The sequence below is a fragment of the Alligator sinensis genome, unplaced genomic scaffold, assembly GCF_000455745.1.
Source record: "Alligator sinensis unplaced genomic scaffold, ASM45574v1 scaffold419_1, whole genome shotgun sequence".
Lineage (NCBI taxonomy): Eukaryota > Metazoa > Chordata > Crocodylia > Alligatoridae > Alligator > Alligator sinensis.
Genome location: NW_005842360.1, coordinates 341750 through 363634, shown reverse-complemented (window position 1 = coordinate 363634; position 21885 = coordinate 341750). Strand labels below are relative to the sequence as shown.

Here is a 21885-nt window from a genome sequence, read left to right as displayed (position 1 = left end):
TTACTTGCCTCTCCAGAGGTGGGGCGGGGGGGGGTGAGCTGCTGGTGGGCTGAGGGGTCCCTGAGCTGTGCGGGGCCTGGTGCTTCCCCCCGCCGCAGCTGTGGAGGGAAGCACCAGCCCCCACCACAGCCGCAGAGGGAAGCACCGGGCCCCTGCGCAACTCAGGCAGGCAGGAAAGAAGGCTCTGGGAAGAAAAAAAAAAAAAATCAGGCTCCTCACCACTTTTTTTTTTTCTCTTCAGTCAAACTTGCCTGCCTGGGCTGCAGCTGGGTCATACAGTGGTGGGAAAAGGCTGCAGGGCCTTGTGCCCTGTTGCACTTTGTTAGGTAGCAAACTAAAATAACCTTGTAAGTATTTTATCTTGCTATGTTACAAAGTCATTTAAAGTGGAATACGCCGTTGAGCGTGCAAGCAGCAATGCCACTGAAGCGGTGCAAAAGGACATTTAAGCTGCTTTACAAGCCAATTTTGTGGCGTGTACAAAGGCCCATTGTTTCCATGTGTTTACATAGTCTGTTATGCCTCGAATCATTTTAATTCTAGAGTCTTTTTTGTGCATCTCTTTTTACTTCCCAGAGGTCATTTTGTAATGTTTGAGTAAATGGATCTAGTTCCAAGATCCCCTGTTGTGTTGCAGAAGTGTCCAGAATCCATCCATTCCCTCACTAGCAACAAGGCACAAGAAGCAGGATCCGCCATTCCTAATGTCCATGGACTGCAGCAGGGACTGCTTCCCTGAGGGAGGCAGTTTTGGCCATTGCAGTCACATAGTGGCCTTGGTTGCTCCAAAGCCATCGTGTTGCTTGCATTTGAAGCCCTGAACCCTTATTCTCTGCCCTAGTTCTGTCACATTTGGGGAATTCTTTAGAAGACCTAATGCAAAGCATGCTGAAGTCAACAAGCGTCTTTCACGGGGCATTCAGTTTCTTCAGACAGCAACCAGAGACATAAATTAACCCCATCTTGGAAGGCTATTTCCATCAGGTTCTCTCAGGTGCGATCACAATTTAAATCTGTGTTTTTCTGGGAGTTGTAGTTCTTTGTACCAGAGAACGCACCCGATTAATTTAGTTCGCTTGCTGCTCGTGATCTTTAGTGTATTTCACGAATCCGTGGCTGTGCTGAGACAAAGCTGTGAAGTGTTGAAAATGATTAATTCTTCAGCATTGTTCTAGTAAGTTTACAGTAAAATTGTTAGCTAGTTAGCAGTGACTGCTCTAATTATATTGGTGTGAGCATAAACAGAAATTATCGCTGCAATGCTGTTTGTGTGTGCTGTTGTACGGCTTGCTGGAAAAAGTATTTATATTTAGTGTGACTTTCTGAGATCCTTTTCCTTTCTGTGGCTGCCAGCAGAGCTACCATATTTATTCTGTGGAACAAATCATGCTCTAACTTGCAAGGAGCCAGGAAAACCCATGGCCTGATTCTTCTCTTCCCCAGTGCTGGTGGAAATCAGAAGCAACTTCAGTGAAGTCAGTGGAGCTACGGCAGTACAAAAACATGTGCGAGACCGTGGTCAAATCCAGTGTTCACCTGTCTTTTCATCAGTTTTACACCTTTGTAACTCACTCTCTTCTGTCCAGTCCCTCGTGATTTACACCAGAGTAAATGTGCGGAGAAGCAAATCCAAATCCATCTGGCAGATTTCCCTGCTGACCACCAGGGATCCTGGCTTTCTCCAATTTAAAAGCAAATATCCAAAATTCTCTGATTTTTTTAAAAAAGCCCCAAATCCACATTTTTCTGTGATTAGAATGAAATGCCCTGTGTGTGTATCAGTTGAACACAATATTTTATTGATTGATATATTTAAAATTTTAAAGCAGTTTGGAAGCCTACCAGTGCCTCAATCATTATCATAAAATAAATACCTGTATATTTTGGCCTTTTGACTTGTTTTTTTTATTATGGAAAATCAGAGCTCCTTCTGCTCCCTTTTTCTCACCAGGATGTGGGTCCATCTGTGGCTGTTCCCGCTCCCATCCCTACTGTGGACCCACAGAGAGCCCCACTGCACCCCTCTGGCCCTGGCCATGCCCACACCTGGCGCCTGTCACCTCTTGGGGTTCCCCCTGGGGGCTCTTGTCCCATGTCCCCCTCCCTCTGTGCCTCCCCGCTGCCACCTCTGTGCATACCTGCCACCAGGCACAGGAGGCGGCAGAGGGCACTGAGGCAATGGATGGGCTCCATGGCACAGGACGGCTCAGTCCATAGCCCCTAATCACCAGCAGGAAACAGCTCTGCGCTGCACACACCCTCCTGCTCCTGGTCCGGCCGCGTGTGTATGCACACGCACATGCACGTGACGCCCCCTGCTTCTCATCCCCCCCCCGGCAGCTCCAGGGCTGGAATGCTGCTCACCTGCAAGGGGGAACCTGCAATTTCCTGCTTTGAAGGAAAAAATCTGGGTTTCTTTCCTTTTGAAGGGGAAGATCCATGATTTTCTGTGGGAAACAGAAAACCCGGATCCCTGCTGATCACTAATGCAGGAATCGCTTCCACAGCATGGAGGGGGATAGCTTGGGAAGGTTTTTCAAGAGACACCAAGAACACCGCCCTGGAGAATCTACATGTGCCAAGGCGAATACAAAATACGTCGGGTAGTGTTTGATGGTTAGCGTTCTAACTATCCCTAGTTGCAGTGTCCATTTACAGTTTGCAGTGTGCTGTATTAAAGATTAAATCATTCTAATCTGCTAACAAATGGGTCTGATGTGTAAGGTGAACACACACACACAAAAAGTAAAGCTAGCTTACATTTGCTACTATTTAAACGCGCAAGCTCCCCCTTTCAGGAAAACACTTAGATGCAGACTTAAGTCCATCACTATCCAGGACAATAATTAAGTATGTGATTTAAATGGGATGTAAGCAGATCGCTAAGTGGGTTTCTCTATTATGGTCGTGTATATTAATAATACACACAAGCTTTGTTTAAAGGTTGCAAAATCATAGAATATTAGGGTTTGGAAGGGACCTCAAGCACTCAAATGTTAGGAAATGCCAGAGATTGTGTGCACAATCTTCATTTCCTACCCCAATGCATGCATACATAATGTTGCAGTCTCTAAATATCTGAGGACATATGTACGTATATAAGGTCTTATCTTTGCCCTGAGGACCATGTATAATGATGGTATTGGATTCTGAAATGCAATCAGTTACTCTATACTATTGACCTTTGGCTGATGGATGTTTTAGGAATGGATTTTTTAATGACCCATTCTGTGACTTTTTGAAGCTATTTGCACTGAGAAGCAGCCCATTGAACCTTAGGTTCTGCAAGATTTGGTATATAATACACAGCAGCCCTGAGCCATGGGCTTCTAAGCAAATGCTATGTGTTTCTGTTGGTACTTTCCTACAGCCTTCCTCCACGGCACGCACCTTACCAGCCCAGTTTCCCTGTCCTCTGGGCTGCTCTCCATCAGTTCAAGGGTGTGCCAGATCGTGATTTGTAATGTGGATATTTGCCAAGTGATGATGGAACCAAGAGGAATGAATGTCTTGGCCTTGAAGTTGAGCATTGCTCAGCTCTTGGCAGTCAGTTCACTAAGATCTGTCATTTTGGTTGGTTGGAGCCTAGGAAATGAATTCCCAGTGGATTCAGTTTATTGTCTTTCTGTCTATGTGTCCTTGCATAAATAGTTCTGTTGTGACATAGAACGTCTCGGAGGATGGACACAAGTGGAGCAGGGGGAGGGAAGAGGAAAGAGAGAGGTGACATTTGCTCAAGCCTGAGATTGCAATTTTGGAAACCCATTTTTATAGGTATCTGGTTGGCTAAAAGCTAAGGAACCCAAGACTGGTCCTTTCAAGCTTTGAATATGACTGGATTTTTGCTGCTGTAGAGGTGCTTTAGCAAGTGTTAAGAGTGGGATTAACACCTCTTGACCTCACGTGTGCACGTGAGCAGGATTCAGGTAATGTTCACAGCAAATGCTTGTCTTGTCCCTTGTGCTAAGGAAGCTCAGAGAAGGAGAGCATCATGTGCTCTAGTAAGATCATATATTTTTTTTCCTGCAGCTGTTAAAACTTTTTCTAGGTCCGTTGGGTCAGCCAAAAGCACTTAAAGGTGCCATTGAAATTTTACTATCCTTTGTCTTATAGTAACGTTAACGAATTTGAAGTGCTTTTAGTTGACATGTCTAGTAATAACCTGGCTTGTATACGTTAATCAGAAGGATCGTGCATCTGTTGTAGCATGTTTCTATACTTCAGTCAAACCTCCTCTTTTCTTGCTTATAAAATATTGATACAAGCAGCACTTGTAATCTGTAACTTATTCAGTTACTGTAAATTCATTCCTTGGTGCTGGGTGGATTAATTAAAGATATAAAACATGGCAGAATGCAGCATTGGTACATCCTCGTATTTCACACTAGGCTTTGTGTAGGTAATTCCACCAAACCCCAGGTTTCCCATTGTAAGCTTCCAAATGAATAAGTGAACAAAATCAAATTCATTATGAAACATAAAATACCGTATTTACCTGAATCCAAGATGACTCCAAATTTAAAATGACCCTCCGATAATTAGATTCTACACATGGAAAATGTATAATTTTTTCCATGTATAGAATCTAATTTTTAGGGGGTCTTCTTAAATTTTTAAACCCTACCACTGCAGAAGAGAAAGCTGTGGTAGGGGGCATGTAGTAGGGGAGCAGGTGGTATGTCAGACGAGGAGGGGGGCAGGCAATGAGGGATTTAAGTCACCCGAGTCATGCCTCTTGCCCATACCTTGCTGCCTGTCTCCTTCCCTCCCCTCCACCAAGCCTGTTGGACCAGATGCTGGGGTCTGACATGCATTGGATTTTGAGTTATCTGTATGTGCCTCTGCCTGGACAGTTGGTATTGTTTTCTACTGGGTATTCTCCCTTACCCATGTATATATACCTGTTGCCTTGTGTCCTAGACTTAGAATATAAGCTGTTTGGTGCAGAGAACATCTTTGTATTGAATAGTGCTGAGTGCATTGGGTCCTACTGCCTTGCTGGAACAAAATTACAGAGACTTGGGATTCAAGGCTGAGTGGCAGCGTGCTAGCCAACAGAGGGAAACAATTTTTTTTAAGTCCAACATAACCTGTAGCTGGGTTTCCTTTGCTTTGGTCCCTGAAAGTCATTCCTGAGTTACATCCTATCATGGTCTGAAATTCTTCTAGGCACTCTTATTGTTATACCCAAGAGGAGCACCTGTTTACCCTCTTCTTTCTCACTACAGCACTGCTGTCTATTTAAAGTCTGTCTGCTAGAGCTGCCAGTAACATTTTAACTGCAAACTCCTGTCAATGGGACTTTCATAGGAAGTGTGGCTGCAGAATCAGGATGCGGGTCTGATCTTTTTTCCCCCCGTTTATTCAGCCTGGATAATTAAAACATGCATATTATGCAGGAGTCACTTGTGACCCTCAAATATGAATTACTATAGGCCTCTCATCAGATTGGTAAAACTAGGCATCAGCAGAGCAAGTGTATTCCTACTCTTTAAAGAAATCCGAATGAATCATTCCTTATCCAAAGTTTTTTCCCTTCTGTTTTCCTGCTAGGTCCAGTCCCTCCTTTTGCTGATTGTGATCTTCCTCTCAAACCTTCCAACTCACAGTTTGTATTAACCTAGAAAGGCAATAATGCTTCTGCGGAAGAATGGCTCCCAGAACAGATGGGACCTATGCAGAGCAAAAAAAAAAAAAAGATGACTTTGTGCATGTGTTCATCTCTGAAACAATGGAGTTTTTCTGGGAAACGTCACTGTAGGAAAAAGTGCTCAACTGTAGCTCTCTGTGCCTGTGTGGGTACTGCCCTCCATAAAGTGAAGGTGTATCACGACACCGAGAGAGTGCATTCACCAGCTGGGGTCTGTTTTGCCACTTCTTACCTTCAGAGACCCCCTTTCCAAATTGTGAAAGCATTCCGGTGGCAATGTGTCCTTCTTCTTGGCGTGGTGCAGACAAACCTTTGCAAAGGATGTAGTTCTTGGTGCTTTTGGTTTGTATTTGTGTTGAGGGAAGCAACCTAAACTAAGTGCACAAAATCCACTCTTTGCAGGTCTTGTGTGGCCCAGTATGCAAGACAGGGGTGGGCAAAATGGGGGATCCGTCCTGCAGTTGGGTGCCATTTCCCAGCAGCCCCTGCCTGCGTGGCTGGGGCCGGTCTCCATGGAGACCGCAGCCACAGCTATGCAGCCTGCATGCCCCTGCCGGGAGCGTGCAGGCTGCAGATCATGGCTCTTCCTTGGCCTCGACCAAGCTGCCCCTGCCACAAGATCCCAGCGGCTCTCCCTGCCCTGCTCTGCCATGCACCCTGCCAGCACAGCTGGGGCCAGTCTCCATGGCAACCCCAGCCTTGTGCTATCACCAGCCATGTGGGCAGGGGCTGCTGGGAAATGGAGCCCACTGCTGGCCAGATCTGGTCCATGGGCCGGATTTTGCTTGCCCCTGACTTAAGAGCTCGGGATGGGAAGTTAGAATTCAGTATTCAGATAGACGTGTTCATAGATTGGCCAAGTCTTGGGAGGGAGAAGGGCTTCATACTCTTGTATTATGCAGCCTAGAAGGAGGTAAAATTGACCTGTGTGGTGATCTCTTGGATCCATTTAATCTTTGATGCTTTCTTCTGCTAGGTATATGCACAATCTGATGATAAAGTCCTTATGTGACGTTCTTCATCTTTCAGTATAGGGGGACATAACCCCCATTAAGTGACCACAGAAGCAACTGGCCAGAATTGGTCAGGGAACAGGACAGATTATGCAGCAAGGAAACCCCAGTCCTTTAATGGTCCAATGAGGTTTATCCTGGCAATACAGCTGGGATATTGGAGGAAAGGGTATCACTTACACCACTGGTGGCCCCTGCTTTCAGATTGAAGTAAAATCAACCTTAAAATTATTCTCTATTCCAGCCAGATCCCTCCAAATGCAGGAGCCTGTGTCTTTGCAGTGCCTAATGCAGTGAAACCCATATTGTGACAGAAGCTTTTGGCATTATTGCAACACAACTCGTTTAAAGGATTAATGGGCTTTAGACCCCTAACTTTCATAGGCCCTGTTAAAAACCGTAACTACAATAATTACTACAATCACAAAGAGATGGCACGTATGAAAGGTGCAGTGGAGGCTATCTGAGGAGGTTTGACATGTGAGCAAGTACAGGTGAAAACATGGAGGCTTCATGGCCCTGACCAGCTCCTGGTGAAGTCAGAGTGAGTTGGATTAAGCCATTTAGTTCTTGAAATGGTGGGCTGCTAATACATTACACGCAAGCTCCCTGATACATTTCAAGCCAAACCATCTTTGGTTAATGAGGACAGGCAGAATTTTCTCTCCTGTAGATCTGCTAATTCTAATGATGGGTTTGCAGCTCCACTGGAAGTTAGTAATTTTTCCAGCCTTTCAAACCCACCTCTCTGAGGGCGAATATGGGACCTTAAGTTTGTAGGTATAATTGGAATGATGCTGTTAAGAGCTCTTATTTTATTTACTTTTCTTTTTGCATTTGATGAGGTTTTTTTAGTTAGTTTGATTTAAATCATTGTAGGAGCTAGTTTGATTTTTTCAGGAGTGATCTACAGGGACATTAGGGAGGTGAGATGGTAAGTAGAGTTCACTAGAAAATTACAGATTTAAATAATGTTCTTGATGGGTCCGATTTAAAAAAAAAAAAAAATGCCTTGGGGGTGAATTTAAAGGGACCTTTCTAATTCTTTTATGTGCTAATTCATTGGGCAGTGGCATTTTGAGGGTAATGAGAACCAAACTTGGGAGTTCAGTGAACAAGCTGTGTCTCTATGGCATGCATAGGGCAGTAATGTCAAAGATAGCAGAATGAGCGCCCCAGTGTGTATAGCTCACTGTTCATCCTGTCCATCTCTCCATGGGGCGGCCCACAGAGGATGAGAGTCAGCTCCCATTACCAGGGGGCAGGAAGCCCTCCACTGTCCTGTGGAGGCTACGGGTAATTGGATAGTGGCACCAACCATTGTTGGGCTACTTATCGACTTCCTAAGCACGTGGATGGGCGAGTGGAGCCGGGGCTGTGCCTCTGCATTGTATTAGCCAACACAGCTGAGCTGATGCACCAGTGAAGGTGATCTGAACCTATTATAAGCATGCTGCAAACTGCCCTGCCCAGGGAATGACTCCGAGATGCATTCTGGTTCCTGGTTGGCTTTTGCAATGGTTCACAAAGCTGGGGTCTAGCTCTGGCTCAGGTCAGAGCAGGGCCTGGCTTTGAGTACTGGAGGTCCCTGACACAGTCCTGGGTGATGTACCTGCCTAATATCCTCTGAATGAAACCACTCAGGCTTGTAATCATCTGCCCTCTTGCTATGTTCTCCCCTTTTAGCACGTGGCAGGGTACCCAGGGTGGGCAGGCCTGTCCTAGCAAAACAGCTCCAGTGGAAGAATCCAGCCTGTGTCCTCCTATAAGATAGTCTCTGGACTGCTACATGGCCATGCGGCCACAGGTCTGCGAGCCTCACCCTTTTCCCCCCTCTGCCACACTGCATTTGTGACTGTTGACTTTCCTTCTTACTCTGGCCAGTCTATGCCCTCTCTCTGCTTCTCTTGGCTCTGGCACATCAGCACGAGCAACAAAATCCTTCTCCCAGTGCCAGTGCAGATGTTGACAGACTTGTTCCCCTCCTGCTGGTTTTTAACATTAACTAGGCTCCCCAGCACAACTATTATGCAGAAAAGGAGGGCTTTTTTGTCTCTGTAATAGGGGAAAGTAGTAGGGAATACTGAGAAGTTATATGGAGAATGGTGCCGAGTCCTGTAATGAGCTGGAGAAGAGCTGCATGCGTTTCCCGCTAGAGTCGTTGAGCTGTATTTCGGCATGTGCTGAGCACAGTTCTGCTTTTTCAAGGTTTGGGATTTTTTTACTGTATAACTGACCCTGTCAGTGACTATTCTTTACCCCAGGAGCCAGGTGAATGGGTGCGGGCATAGTACAGCACAGCACAGCACAGCACTTCTGGCTCTGCTCCTTGTTAATGAGAATCTCTTCTCCTTAATTAAAAGAGCATCTCTGTACCAGTCCCTAATTAAAGACAGCAGTGGAGCTGATGCTGCTTCCCTCTGCCCCAGTGTGAGAGCAGGGAATGACTGGCTTAGGGACAACTCAGTAGTTAGGTTCTAATGGCACTTTCTACCATGAAATGAAAATGGGAATTTCCCAGTCTAGGACTCCCTGCTCTGATAAAAAGTCACCTTGCTTATGTTCTGCTGGTGGAAAGCACATAACCATATGTTTAAATCCATCCCAATACTCAAGCATTTTCCTAATGTTAAACTTATCCATTGACTTCCTTGACTAGGGATCTCAGGTGGTACACAGATGTTACATTAAGTAGTTTGGAAAGCATGGAAGAGTAGCTACTTGGGAATCACATGTCAGCTGTTCTGATATAATTGTTACAGCTGTAGGCTCCTGTAGCAGAATGAGTAAAATCACTGCAACCTTAACCCTGGGTTGAAACAGAGTTTTGGTATAATGGTTTTGCTCCACTTATACTACTATTCAAATGACAGCAGTATAAGTATAACCATGTACCCTGGTACAGCAGCGTACCCATAAACTCCCAGACTCTAAGTGCTATATATTTTACCCTGTGTACATGTCGTAGGGACAGCCCACCCTTAAATTTGCTTATACCTAAGGATATTAGAGGATGCATATGGCAGAAATAACTTGCCACATCTTGTGGCCTGTGTTTTTCCTTTGCACCACCCTGTAACAGGCTGACTACTCAGGGCCAGGAAACCCTTGGCCTGCTCATCTGTTCTGGGGCAGTCCGCCCAAAATCTCACCCACCATGACTTGTTATTCAATAACAAGTTATTCAATGCTGTTAAATACAGGAGACTACCCATTTTAATGCCCAATGCTCATGGTGATAACACGACTCCAACCATCCCTTATCGTGTCCCATGCCTTGCAGATGGTATCCAAATTATCACAGTGCCTCACACCATAACCAGTGTTCCAGAGTCTCACTGGGACTCTCACTCCCCACTGGAGCATACGGTCATTGTGCCTTCACACTGGCATATCTTAATAAATATAAATATGGCCTCTGGCCCATCTAATACTTAAGGTGTCCATAGACTTACCTGGGCTTGGCTGCCTCCCCCTGTGGTTGTACCCTTAAGTGAATTTGTCATGGGGGCTGGCCCCTGTGCTGTACTTCAGGTCGCTTTCGTGCCCCTGTACTCGGCACCCCTCTCTCCCCTCCGCCACGGCTCTTCAGGCCCTCATACACAGGTCTACACCCAAATACACACGGCACTTCAGGTTGTCCTGGCGCACCCTACTCTATGCAGGCCCTTATCTATTTTAATCTATGCCCCATCACTGAGGCAACCAGGGTCTTTACCCCTATATGGGCTCATGTGTCTGGAGACATGCCTGGCCCTGACCCTGGGTAACCCACCAGGATGTGGGGGCTAGGATTATAAGGTGCCCCCACCCACCTTTCACTGGGGAGGCAACTGGCCTGACATTTCTGGGGGACTGCTCCACCACGGGCAGTCCCACCAGTCCATACTTCCCCAGCAGGGTGCAGTTTTCAGTCATACCCAGAACCAGGAGCCTCCTGCCATCCCCACAGCTCCTGCCCTTACCTCCAGGGTGCTCTGAGCAGAAGCTCAGCCAGGTGTTACTCCTTCAGTTAGGCAGCAGTTGTGACAGCCCTGAGGGCTGGGACCTAAAATGGAGGCTGCTCAGCCCCCTCCTCCAGGCCAGAGGATATTAGGCCCTCCTTGAAGTCAGGTGACTGCCTCATTAGGGTTAGCCCGCACCTGCTGCCTGCCCTGCTGCCTGCTCTAGCTGTTAAAGTGGCAGGTACTACAGGTGCTTTGCCACACACCCCAAATTGACAAAGGAAGTATTACTTTTTTCACTTTTCTGGAGTTAAACTGCAAATTCCAGTGAAGCCTCCTGAATCTAAGCCAGGCAGGAGCTCCTTTGACAGACACAGTAGCTTAGCTGGTCAGGCCAAGCTGATGCTGTGAAGAACACTTGCATTAATAAAGTTGGCATCCCTGCCTGCTACACTTGACTAGTAACCAAGCTGAGAAAAATGTCTCCCTCATGGGCTTGTGGATGTGTTGGTTACATTAACAACAACCTCAACCATCCTCAGGAGGTCTCTCCTGATTTGCAGCAGACCTGACTTAACCTAGCCTTGCAGCGAGGTCTCTGGTTGGAGTTTAGAGAATAGAACTCATTCATCTCTGCCACAAATTTATTTCCTACCCTTGAAAAATTAAACCTAATGAGAAAACATGTGAAAGAACCAAAATACACCTATTGTTTGAGTAGTGCATTTCCCAGGATCACTCGGTTTTCCACTCAGTTTTTATTAACCCCTCCAGAGATAGTGGTATATTCAATGCAAGTTTAATTTGTGCAGAAGAAGGATAACCTTTGTTCTACACCTGTATGAACACTGCCCAGCTATGTTCCTGGAACTGGGGTGCTCAACCCCCAACCTGCCAGGATCCCCCAGCTCCTTTGTACCCAATCCTAACCAAAGCCCTGGCCAACTGGCTCAAAATGGTCATGGCTTCTGTCATAGCCCTGCACAGAGCTACTGCTTTCCTGGCAGAGCCATCCAGGACAACTTGCTTCTCTTATGTGACCTGGTGGAAGTTATGGAACTCTTTGGTCTGACCATTGACATTGTCTCCGTGGATCAAGATAAAGCCTTTGATCGGGTCAACCATGACTTCCTAGTCCAGACTCTGAAAGCCTTTGGTTGTGGGCCTATCTTCACCCTCCAGCTCCTGTACCAGGACATCTGTAGTTCCTGAAGGTGAACAGAAAGATATGCCCTGTTCTCATCTGGCAGAGCTGCCCACTCTCCAGAATACTGTGTCTTAACCACTGAGCTGCTGCTCCATGTGCTTGGGCAGTGCCTGGCAGTCCTCGCCCTCCCACTGGCTGCCCCCCCCAGTTAAAGTGAGAACATGTACTAATTGTCTCTAGTGGGTTATGGAATAGAGAAAATCCCACACAATTTACTGATTCGTTTTGATGCACTGGCTGGGGGAGTAGTTAGCTGATTGCACGATTTCACAATGATTACACACTTAATTTATACAACACAATTTTATTTTAAAACTCTTTGCTACGTATATAACACTGCTTAGCTTTAAGAAACACCACAAACATTAAAAACACAATAATTGCATATATCAGAAACAATGCTCCGAATGCACTTCCTTCCCAAACAATGCTATAAGAATTAGTGTTACAAAAACAACTACAATTACAACTAAAAGTTAAATTTGAATCAATACTGTTATTTTTCATAATATACTTACAATCCTAGAATTCCGAGAAGCCAAATACCAAAATATGGTTTCATTCCTCAGTACTACGATTTAATGGGTTGGCCTCAGTAGTACGGTTCAATAGGCTGGCGTCAGCAATACGATTCAATGAGCTGGGCTCACCAGTGATAGGACTACGTCCCCTTCCTTCAGTCCCTTTCGGGCGCTCCGCGGCTTCAGCGTGAACTAAGAGATTCGTGTTCACGGAGAGGCTTGATTAAAAGAAGATGGTTCCATGCAGGAACACACATGTGAGATCCTGAAGAAATTTGGAGAAAGAACATTGAAGGCTCTGTGAGTCTCTGACCTGATTATTAAATGAGTAGAGTGGCACCTTATGGACTAACTAATTCAGAGACATATATTTTCATAAGCAACAACTTACTTCAGACTAACATGGCTAACTACCTCTCTTTGATTATTAAGTGTATGACATTTCTGTTGCTTCAAAAGCAGAACAACCATACCAACTGCAGCCCTACAAAAGAGCAGGGAATCATTAGTACTATTGCTTTGAATACTTGTGAACAGTAAGTGTATACTAATTTGCATGTCTATTGTATAATAGAGGATAGAAGTTGATTTTCAGCAAATTGTGTGCGTACCTAAGGACAAAATTGCTTGCGCAAAAACACATGCACCCCTGCACACAACTCTACCATGACTGTACATCCAATCGTAACCATGAAGAAAATTAGGCACATGAATGTATTTGAAACTGTAGGCTTAATTTTCTTAACATCTAGTCATTAACTTTCTGGGAGAAAAACCAGTTTTGACATAATGGCCAAATTCCTGATTAATTTATACCAAGTCAATACCTTTTGGTGACAGTTGCTGTGAGAGTCAATGAAATAGGACTTCACTATTGTGTCATATGTATAATTTCTGAGGTAGTTCTGTACCCTTTTTTTTGCTTGATTCAACCCTGTGTTATTTTAGTTGCATGGTCATACTTAACATTATTAATGAATTAATGTCCGTAGATTTTCAAAGGGACCTAAAAAACTGGGCAGCCAACTCACATTGGGTTGGATTCTGCTTCACCTTCTAGATGCCTATGGACTCAGGTGCCTAAATGTGATTCTTTTCTATCCGATGCCAGTCCCTGAAAACCCAATTATGTATCTACTATTGTAACATAGCCATTTTAGGCTTAAACTAAGTCACAAAAAGCAGAGAGGAGAAGGAAGTCCCAGCCACCTTTTATATTAATAGTATTTCAGGGACATAAACAGGGTGGAATAGCATTGTAATTTGGCATCTAAATCTACTTACACACCTAATGGGTGGAGTAGGATCCAGCCCTTTTAATTTCAGCTAGAGTTGGGCACTGTACTCTGAAAGTCCAACCATTCACTTCCATGGAAATGTTATCAATAATTTCAGAGTAGAAAGAGGCCACTGGTACTGCTGAACACCTCGGAAAATCCCACAGATAATGAACTGCTGCAGATTATAGCTTTGCGTTCTGAGTTTAAAAAAATCCTGCTGTTTGTTCTTTTTAGGACGCTTGCTCTTTTCAGCCAGAAATTTCCTAAGGCTGATTTTGACACCATGATGAAAATGACAACAGACATTGTGGAGATGCAAAAGGAATGTTGTCAAGGAGACATGCTGGATTGTATGCATAACAGGGTAAAAAAATAAAACTCAGCTGAAGATGTTATGATTGAAAAAGCAGATTTCCTGCCTGGCATTTTTCTCCCTTCTGATTTTTGTTGCCTTTTGCTCTCCCAATTGTGAATTTAATTAATCAATCAATCAATCAAGATACATGCAATCTAGGAGTTGGTGGGTTATTCTCATTTGACCCTGACCCTGTTTGAAATAAACAGGAAGCATAGGACAAACATAATCCTGTGGCTGAGGATGATCCAATTGATTCTGGAATTGGGAGAACTGAGTTTAGTTCCTGGGCATGTCACAGATGTCCCATGTAATCTTAGGCAAATCCTTTAGTCTGTCTCTGTGGTTGTTCCCTATCTTCTGCTAGCTCTTTGCATCCATTTTCCCCACTGTTTGGCCGTCTGTCTACTCTTCTGGCCAGGAACTGTCTCCTACTTCAGGTACGTGCAGATGTTATTCTTAGATCAACCTAACTAAGGTTAGGTCCATTTAAATGCTAACCTGTGCAGATGTTCCGGGGGTTTAAAATGGGCCACAAATGGCAGGCCCCATCTAATTTAGTTTACCTGAGTAAACCACCCCCTCCAGATCCTGCCAATCCCCCCCAGACCTGCTAACCCTCTCCCAGGGACCTGTTCATTCACCCCCCACCACTCCAATCCCACTCCAATCCCACCTGCACTGAGTTACTTATACCAGGGGCCCAGCATAGCTATGGTGAGCATCTGCACATGCTGCTCCTGGTCTACAATCATGCAGCTTAAAGAAAGCTGTGTGATCATAGACTGGGTGCCATGATACACACCCTTTGTCATAGAACAGGGGCAGGCAAAATGCGGCCCGTGGGCCAGATCTGGCCCTCCAGGCCATTCTATCTGGCCCACAGGGCCCCTAAAAAAATTTAGAAAATTAATATTTATTTGCTCCTGGCTGCCTGTCATGTGGCCCTTGATGGCTTGGCAAAACTCAGTAAGCAGCTCTTCTCCTGAAATAATTGCCCGCCGCTGTCATAGAGTCATAGAGAAGTAGGGCTGGAAGGGACTTCCAGAGGTCATCTAGTCCTGAGGCAGAACCATCCCCCTCCAAAACACGCCCAATAACCATAATCTTAATTCTACATAAGACTGCCCTCAAACCTGACACAACATAGACCTAACAAGCTAACCTGACACAGGTAAAGCCAGGGAACCAGGGCAGCTGATGTCCTGCTTCTGTAAAATGTTGTCAATATATGCTTGAGAGTCCTGGATAGAGCATCTAGATCAGTGGGATGCAGTGGGTAGAGCACTAAGTTCGAGACTTGGGTCTTGTCTCCAATTCTGCCATGAGCCTACTTTGTGGCTTCAAGCAAGTATATCACTTCCACATGTCAGTTTTCTCTAAAACATGGATAGTACTCTTGACCTTAAAATAATGCCCCCCATAAACAAAGCTTAATATATACAAATGAAATAGTAGGTAAGAGCTATTAACTGTATGTTGACAGAGCCCTGATTTTAGTAAGAGGTAGCTAGTTTCTACTGCATCAAAAACTAGAACAATGAGCTGATTCCTGTATTAGGGATCAAGAAAGAAGGAAATTCATTTAAAAATAACCATTTTTTTTCACTTTTTACAGGCAGAGTTTACATCATACGCATGTTCCCACCAAGACGCCATCTCAAGTAAAATTCAAAACTGCTGTGAAAAGCCTGTGCTTGAAAGAAGCAAATGTATATTTATGTCAGAAAATGATGACAAACCCACAGGCTTGTCACCTCAAGTCAGACAGTTTATAGAGGATCAAGATGTCTGCAAACACTTTGAAGAGAAAAAAGATATCTACTTGGCCGAGTAAGGCAACTGTTAACCTGTTCTTTTCCATCTCTGTCGCATAAGTGCTGTCACTGCAGGCCAAGTCCTCTAATATAGAGGCCTTAGCTGTTCTCCAAATGCTCAGCCTGTGTGTGCTGGGGGAAAGGAAATCAGTGACAGCTATGGTGGTCCCTCTGTCTTACCCATGGGGGGTTAGGGTGTTATGCCTTGTGATTGTGTCAGGGTTGACTGTGTAGTTCTACTAATAGATTAGACCAGTGATTCTCAACCAGGGTATCGGGGAGCTCTGGAGTACCATCTGATCCTTTGAACGGTGCCATGAGATATCAGTTGATAAGGAAGATGTGAGGACATAAGCACATACATCAGGGGTAGGCAACCCCCGCATGAGTGCCGGAGTGTGACATTGCAAAGGCATTTTGCTTGGCATGTGCACTTTGGGGTAGATGGAAGGGAAGAGGCCAAGGCTTTGTCTCTAGTGGGTTATGGAATAGAGAAAATCCCACACAATTTACTGATTCGTTTTGATGCACTGGCTGGGGGGGTAGTTAGCTGATTGCACGATTTCACAATGATTACACACTTAATTTATACAACACAATTTTATTTTAAAACTCTTTGCTACGTATATAACACTGCTTAGCTTTAAGAAACACCACAAACATTAAAAACACAATAATTGCATATATCAGAAACAATGCTCCGAATGCACTTCCTTCCCAAACAATGCTATAAGAATTAGTGTTACAAAAACAACTACAATTACAACTAAAAGTTAAATTTGAATCAATACTGTTATTTTTCATAATATACTTACAATCCTAGAATTCCGAGAAGCCAAATACCAAAATATGGTTTCATTCCTCAGTAGTACGATTTAATGGGTTGGCCTCAGTAGTACGGTTCAATAGGCTGGCGTCAGCAATACGATTCAATGAGCTGGGCTCACCAGTGATAGGACTACGTCCCCTTCCTTCAGTCCCTTTCGGGCGCTCCGCGGCTTCAGCGTGAACTAAGGGATTCGTGTTCACGGAGAGGCTTGATTAGGCGATCAATCTAATCTGACCTTATACTTGCGATTCTTCCTTCGTTGTTCTGCAAGTGAAGTCACCTCCAAATTGGGACAGTAAGTTACAGGTTTTTATTGAGTGAGCTGCCGTCATTGGGCTCCTCCTACTCAGTTCATCATAACTCCCAAATTTGGGCTCGGATCTTACTCAACAGAAATTACCTTTGTTGAGCATTTTTAAATTATTCTTGGGGAGACTTCCATATCACTGTAAATACTCTTTTCTTAGCAATTTGGTTAAAAGGCCTTAGGCTTTGATGTCTCGGAATTTAGGATATTTACTTTCTTTGTAAAAAATTTCTAAAGATACAATTTAGATTAAGACTTTAAGTGAAGTCAGGACATTTCGCACGTAGCTCCAAAACAATGAGCTAGATAAGGAGATAGATCCTATCTTCTTCCTGAAACTGGCTAATGGGCAACCTTTACAAACATTCAAACTATTTCATTCAATATGACACTAATGACATGACTCTTTTTATGAGCAGCGAGGACAACATCCAGTCCCCGACTGAGTGTCACCAGGCCTATGAGTGCACCTCTTCAGCCCATATAAACTGGCCCAAAGGTGCTACGTTTCTGCAGGAATCTGAGCTGCGGCTCAGTCCACAGACCTGCTTGGAGGACTGTCCTGGTGCCACAATGGCTTCAAAGCCCTGGGCATTTTCCTAGGCCCATGAGCCTATTTAGCCAAAAACTGGAAAGGCTTCAGTGAGGAGGTTGCACAACTACAGCAATGGCACTGGTGCCTGCCCAGACTCTCCTGCCATGGAAGGATCCTGGTCATCTGTAACCTGGCAGCTGCTGCTCTGTGGCACAGGTGTATCGTCCTGGACGTTCCAATGATTCTGCCCAAAAGACTCCAAAGGCTCCTTGCGGACTTCTTTTGGAACGGACACCACTGATTTTTAGCATGTTGTCCTGTACTTGCCCACCAGCAAGGGTGATCAGGGCCTAGTTGACCTGGCAAGCAGGGTGGCTGCCTTCTGCTTGCAAGCCCTTCAATGGTGAACCCCTATGCTGGTGATTTCCTGCACTGGGTGGAGGACCTCAGCCTTGTTTGGGAACTTTCCTGTTGGATCCTGATTGCCTTGGTTGGGGTGCTGTGCTGCCTTTCTACACAGCCCTGCCTGGGCCTTATGGGCGTACCTCTAACTGAGACCATATGGGAGGTACCCGTGACTTCCAGGGGTGCTGCAGGAGCCTGTGGTGCATAACTTGGCCTTGCAGCAGGGGTCATGGAGCCTCACTTCTAGAAGCCTCATTGCTTCCTTGATCTGGTTGCACACTCGACCTGACCCACCTCTTCTACTGAGCTCGGTCTGCCTGGCTCTAAGCCAAATCCCTGGCTAACTAACTGGACCTACACTCTGTCTGTTTGCACCTCTTGGCTGAAGTGAAAGCTGCCCTCCCTGTGGATATACTTGCTGCCCTGAAAGGCCACTTCTGCACACAACAGGTCCTCCCAACGGCAGCTTGGTAGAAAGACACCCTTTATTGCTGCCCATTTCACTGGCTGTGGACAGTGATGAGGGTCAGGCCCACCACTGTTCAATCCCTCCCTGTGCCCAGCAAGAACAGTTGTGGAGTCTGCGTTGAGATTTTGTCTGCGAAGGCACTATACACCTGGGCAGTTAAAGTGCATCTTGCCCAAGTCCTTGCTACCTGCCCTGACATGACCTGGAGGCATTGCCTATTGGCAGCAACACCGGAGCAAACCTGCTTGGCTTGGCACACCCTGTACTAATTGCACATCGCCAAGAGAACTGGAGACCTCCAGTGGCGCCTGCTGCACGGGGCCCTGGCCATGGGCACCTTTTGTCTGCCACTTGGACCCAGCAGCACCAGCGGCCTGCCCTTTCTGCCAGGAGAAGGTGGAGGAGACTCTTTTTCACACCTTCCTTGACTGCCCCTGGTTGCAGCTGCTCTTTGCAGTCTTCAGCACCCTCTTAGGCAAGTTGGACTTGGTCTTCTCCAAGACTGTGTACATCTTCTCTATCCTGTACTGAGCAGCCAAGGGGAGCATGATCTGCTTGGCGAGTTTCCTGGTGGGTCAGGTCAAGATGGCAGTTCTGAAAAGCCGCATAAACTGGGTCCCAGGGGCCAACTCCAACGCTCTCCAACTCGTCCACTTTTTAGTCCAGACACGTCACATTTGAATTTGGACACTTCACCTTGCAACAAAATGTGGAGCAGTTTGTCATGCTGGACTGTCGGGGGACACTCTGCAAGGTGGAAGATGGGGAGCTGATCCTAGGTGTGTGACCCCATGAGGAACATGGGGTGGGGCGGGGAATTTTTGTCTCTGGTGATGTGGTGCTTTTTTGTTACTGACAATTTTCATGCTGGACTCCTGGGAAGGCCTCATACCTTTTGCTTTTTCCAATTGTTTTCAGTATTTATATAATAAAGTTTTCAAGTCTCTCTCTCTTTCTCAAGTCCCAATGATACAGTCTGAGCTGGCACTGCATGAGCAAATTAAAACAGGTGGGTTATTGTTTTTGCCTTTTCTTTTTTCTTTCTCTCCTTCCCTGCTGCTGTCATGAAGTAGGAAGCATTTCTCTTTCATTTCCTATTAATCCCTCCTGTCCGTGTCTGGAAGTGCATGGAGGGGCAAAATGACTGGGCATTTTTTAATAGTCTTTGATGCAGTTTTTCAGGAATGTAAGATTATCTTTACTAAGTAGAATCACAAACAGCCCAGAAATAAGGCTGTGTGGATGGTAGATTGCCTACAGACATTTGCTAGGGATGCCTTACCTGAGATGACCTGCAACATCAGCTAGGTGGTGAGGTAAAGGCTGGTCTTGTGGTTAAAGAATGGAGCTGGAGAACTGTCACAGATGCCCTATGCAACATTGGGCAAATTACTGGGTCCATATTTGAGAAGAGCTTGGGGTACATCTAGTGTTGTCAGCTCCTGGGATTTTTGCTGCATGGCATTGAGTGTTTTTCTTACCAGCCCAGCTCCAGGCATCAAGTCAGAAAAAGCTTCCAAGTAAATAGCAACCTGCTCCCAGCCCTAATGAGGTCAGTGACCAAGCTCTGGTAGACTTGAAGGCCAAGAGGATCAGGTCACAGGTTCACGGGGAGTTTATTAATCCCCTGCTGTTAGCTCTTCGGGAAGTGGTAGTGAAGAACTGCATCTCTTTCCTAGAGAGAAAGCTGTGTGAGCACCACCTGATTGTGATCCCACTGCTGGGAGCACGATTTATCCTTGCATTCATTGGGAATAGGGTCAGCTGCATCTGAGACATTTTGCACATAGAGATGAAAGGGAGGAGGACTCTGTTGTTGGAAGACGAGGACCTGGGACGTAGGGTTTTAGTGCAGAACGTGTGGAATACTGTCAGTGTAGACTTCCTGTTCCTCTTCAGGTTGCAGACTGAACGAGTGGGTAAACATGATGCATATCTCCTTATGTTGTCGTCCCCCCCCCCCCTTCAGTCCCTGCCAGTTGGCATGTCTCAGTGACACGTGAAGCTGTAGTGTCCAACATTTAGGCTACGACCGAAATGACACCTAAACTGGTATAAGTGATCAGAAACCTGTTCAAATTTGTAACACAACAGAAGTTCAGTGCACATATAAACTGCTTTCAAAATGACAAAACTGGTTTAAGATAAACCTGGATGGGATGTAGTATCAGATTTACCTGTTTTAGGTTAACTTGGTTTATTGAACTTGGTTTATTGTACCAGATCCCCTCCAGATTCAAGTTAATTCACAGTCCTCCAGCATCCCGGGATGCTTTGCACTTTCCCCACGACCCTCCCCCCCTCTCAGAGTGGGCGGGCTAACCTTGACTCAAGCTGTCTGCCCGAGCTGAGCAGGGAGGCATGCTCTAGTGCCCCTCTGGCTTCTGGCCTGAGCCACTGCAGGCATGTGGCTGCATTTCCAGAATCAAAAGTGAATGTCTGTTTGCTTGCTTATTGGTTCAGTCTACATGCCTTTGACTAACTTGCAAAGACTGAATCAGTTCAGCCTCAGGCTTTTTGCCTGTCTGTACTTAGCCTTAGAGCAAAGACCTAGTAGTTGTGATGTGTGGCTTCTCTTCCCCCGCTATTGTCTGGCTTCGTGACTTGACTTGTAAAAGTGTAAATCACCTTTGTTTTTTCTTGACTTCAGCGGGAGCAAGGGTTGATGGAAACCTCTGAAACACATGCCAAGTTTCCCTCCTGTGCCTTTATTTCCTGCTCTGTGAAAATACTGGGGTAGGAGGTAGGGAAGAGCCTGGTGGTCAGGGCAGGCAGCCTGCCAGTGACCCCTAGATAAAAACTGCAAGAGAAAAACATGATTAAAATCATGTTAAGTGGTTATTTTCATCTTCCAAGATGATGATGACCCTGGCCTTGTTGCTGTGGATTTAATGAGACTCATTGTTTGAGACCAGTTTTCAGGGTATACATAAATATGCATCTAAAAATTTAGAGACATTAATTTTAGGTTTTATTTACTTGCAGAATGCCTCGCCCTACTCTCTTGTGAAGCCCAGTGTGTGAAGTAAAAAATATAGCGAAGTCAACACCCAAATGTAATGAAAGTACAGGACAGCAAATCCGTCCTACCGCTAGTAGCAAGAGCAGCCACACGGGAGCTCAAGCACTTCATCTGCTCAGGTCCCTTCCGACTTTATCAGCTATCAACTATGAAACCCTTGCCCAATTCAGATGTTTGGGGAAAACAATATTAAAACATCCAATGCAAATTGTACAACTATTTGCAGCATATCAGAGATCCCAGAACCCTATATATCTACTTCTGCAATTCATATGCAGTGAGGAACTGTAATGGTGCTCCCAGCTCCAGGTTGTGACAGTGCCATGAATTGCTTACATGATTTATTACAGCAACAGAAGCCCTTAATAATATCACTGATGGAAGAACTAACCAGCTGCTGGGAATTGCCGAGCTGTGCTCAATCACATTTTTCCCCCTAGTGACATCAAATTGCAAGGCAGGAACTGGTATCACCAGGACCCAGGAGATGGGATTAGAGGCCTGTGTGTTTGATTATAATATATCGCTCTT

General features: G+C 45.4%; 2 protein-coding genes across 2 annotated transcripts in view; both read left to right on the top strand.

The window, feature by feature from the left end:
* Positions 1 to 21885, top strand: part of CAMKK1 (calcium/calmodulin dependent protein kinase kinase 1) — a 213547-nt gene that overhangs the window by 7476 nt on the left and 184186 nt on the right. The window lies entirely within an intron of this gene.
* Positions 12571 to 15807, top strand: LOC102375384 (alpha-fetoprotein-like). Its single transcript, XM_006029166.3, has 3 exons — positions 12571 to 12635; positions 13850 to 13979; positions 15589 to 15807. The coding sequence occupies exons 1-3, from the start codon at positions 12577 to 12579 to the stop codon at positions 15805 to 15807; spliced, it is 408 nt and encodes a 135-aa protein (XP_006029228.1). The 5' UTR covers positions 12571 to 12576.

What these genes read in the sequence shown, in the direction of transcription:
- LOC102375384 (XM_006029166.3), top strand. Translation starts at nt 12,577, where the DNA reads ATGCAGGAACACACATGTGAGATCCTGAAGAAATTTGGAGAAAGAACA. An exon ending in GAAAGAACATTGAAGGCTCT is followed by an intron (nt 12,636 to 13,849) that starts GTGAGTCTCTGA and finishes TGTTCTTTTTAG; the next exon opens with GACGCTTGCTCTTTTCAGCC. An exon ending in TGGATTGTATGCATAACAGG is followed by an intron (nt 13,980 to 15,588) that starts GTAAAAAAATAA and finishes CACTTTTTACAG; the next exon opens with GCAGAGTTTACATCATACGC.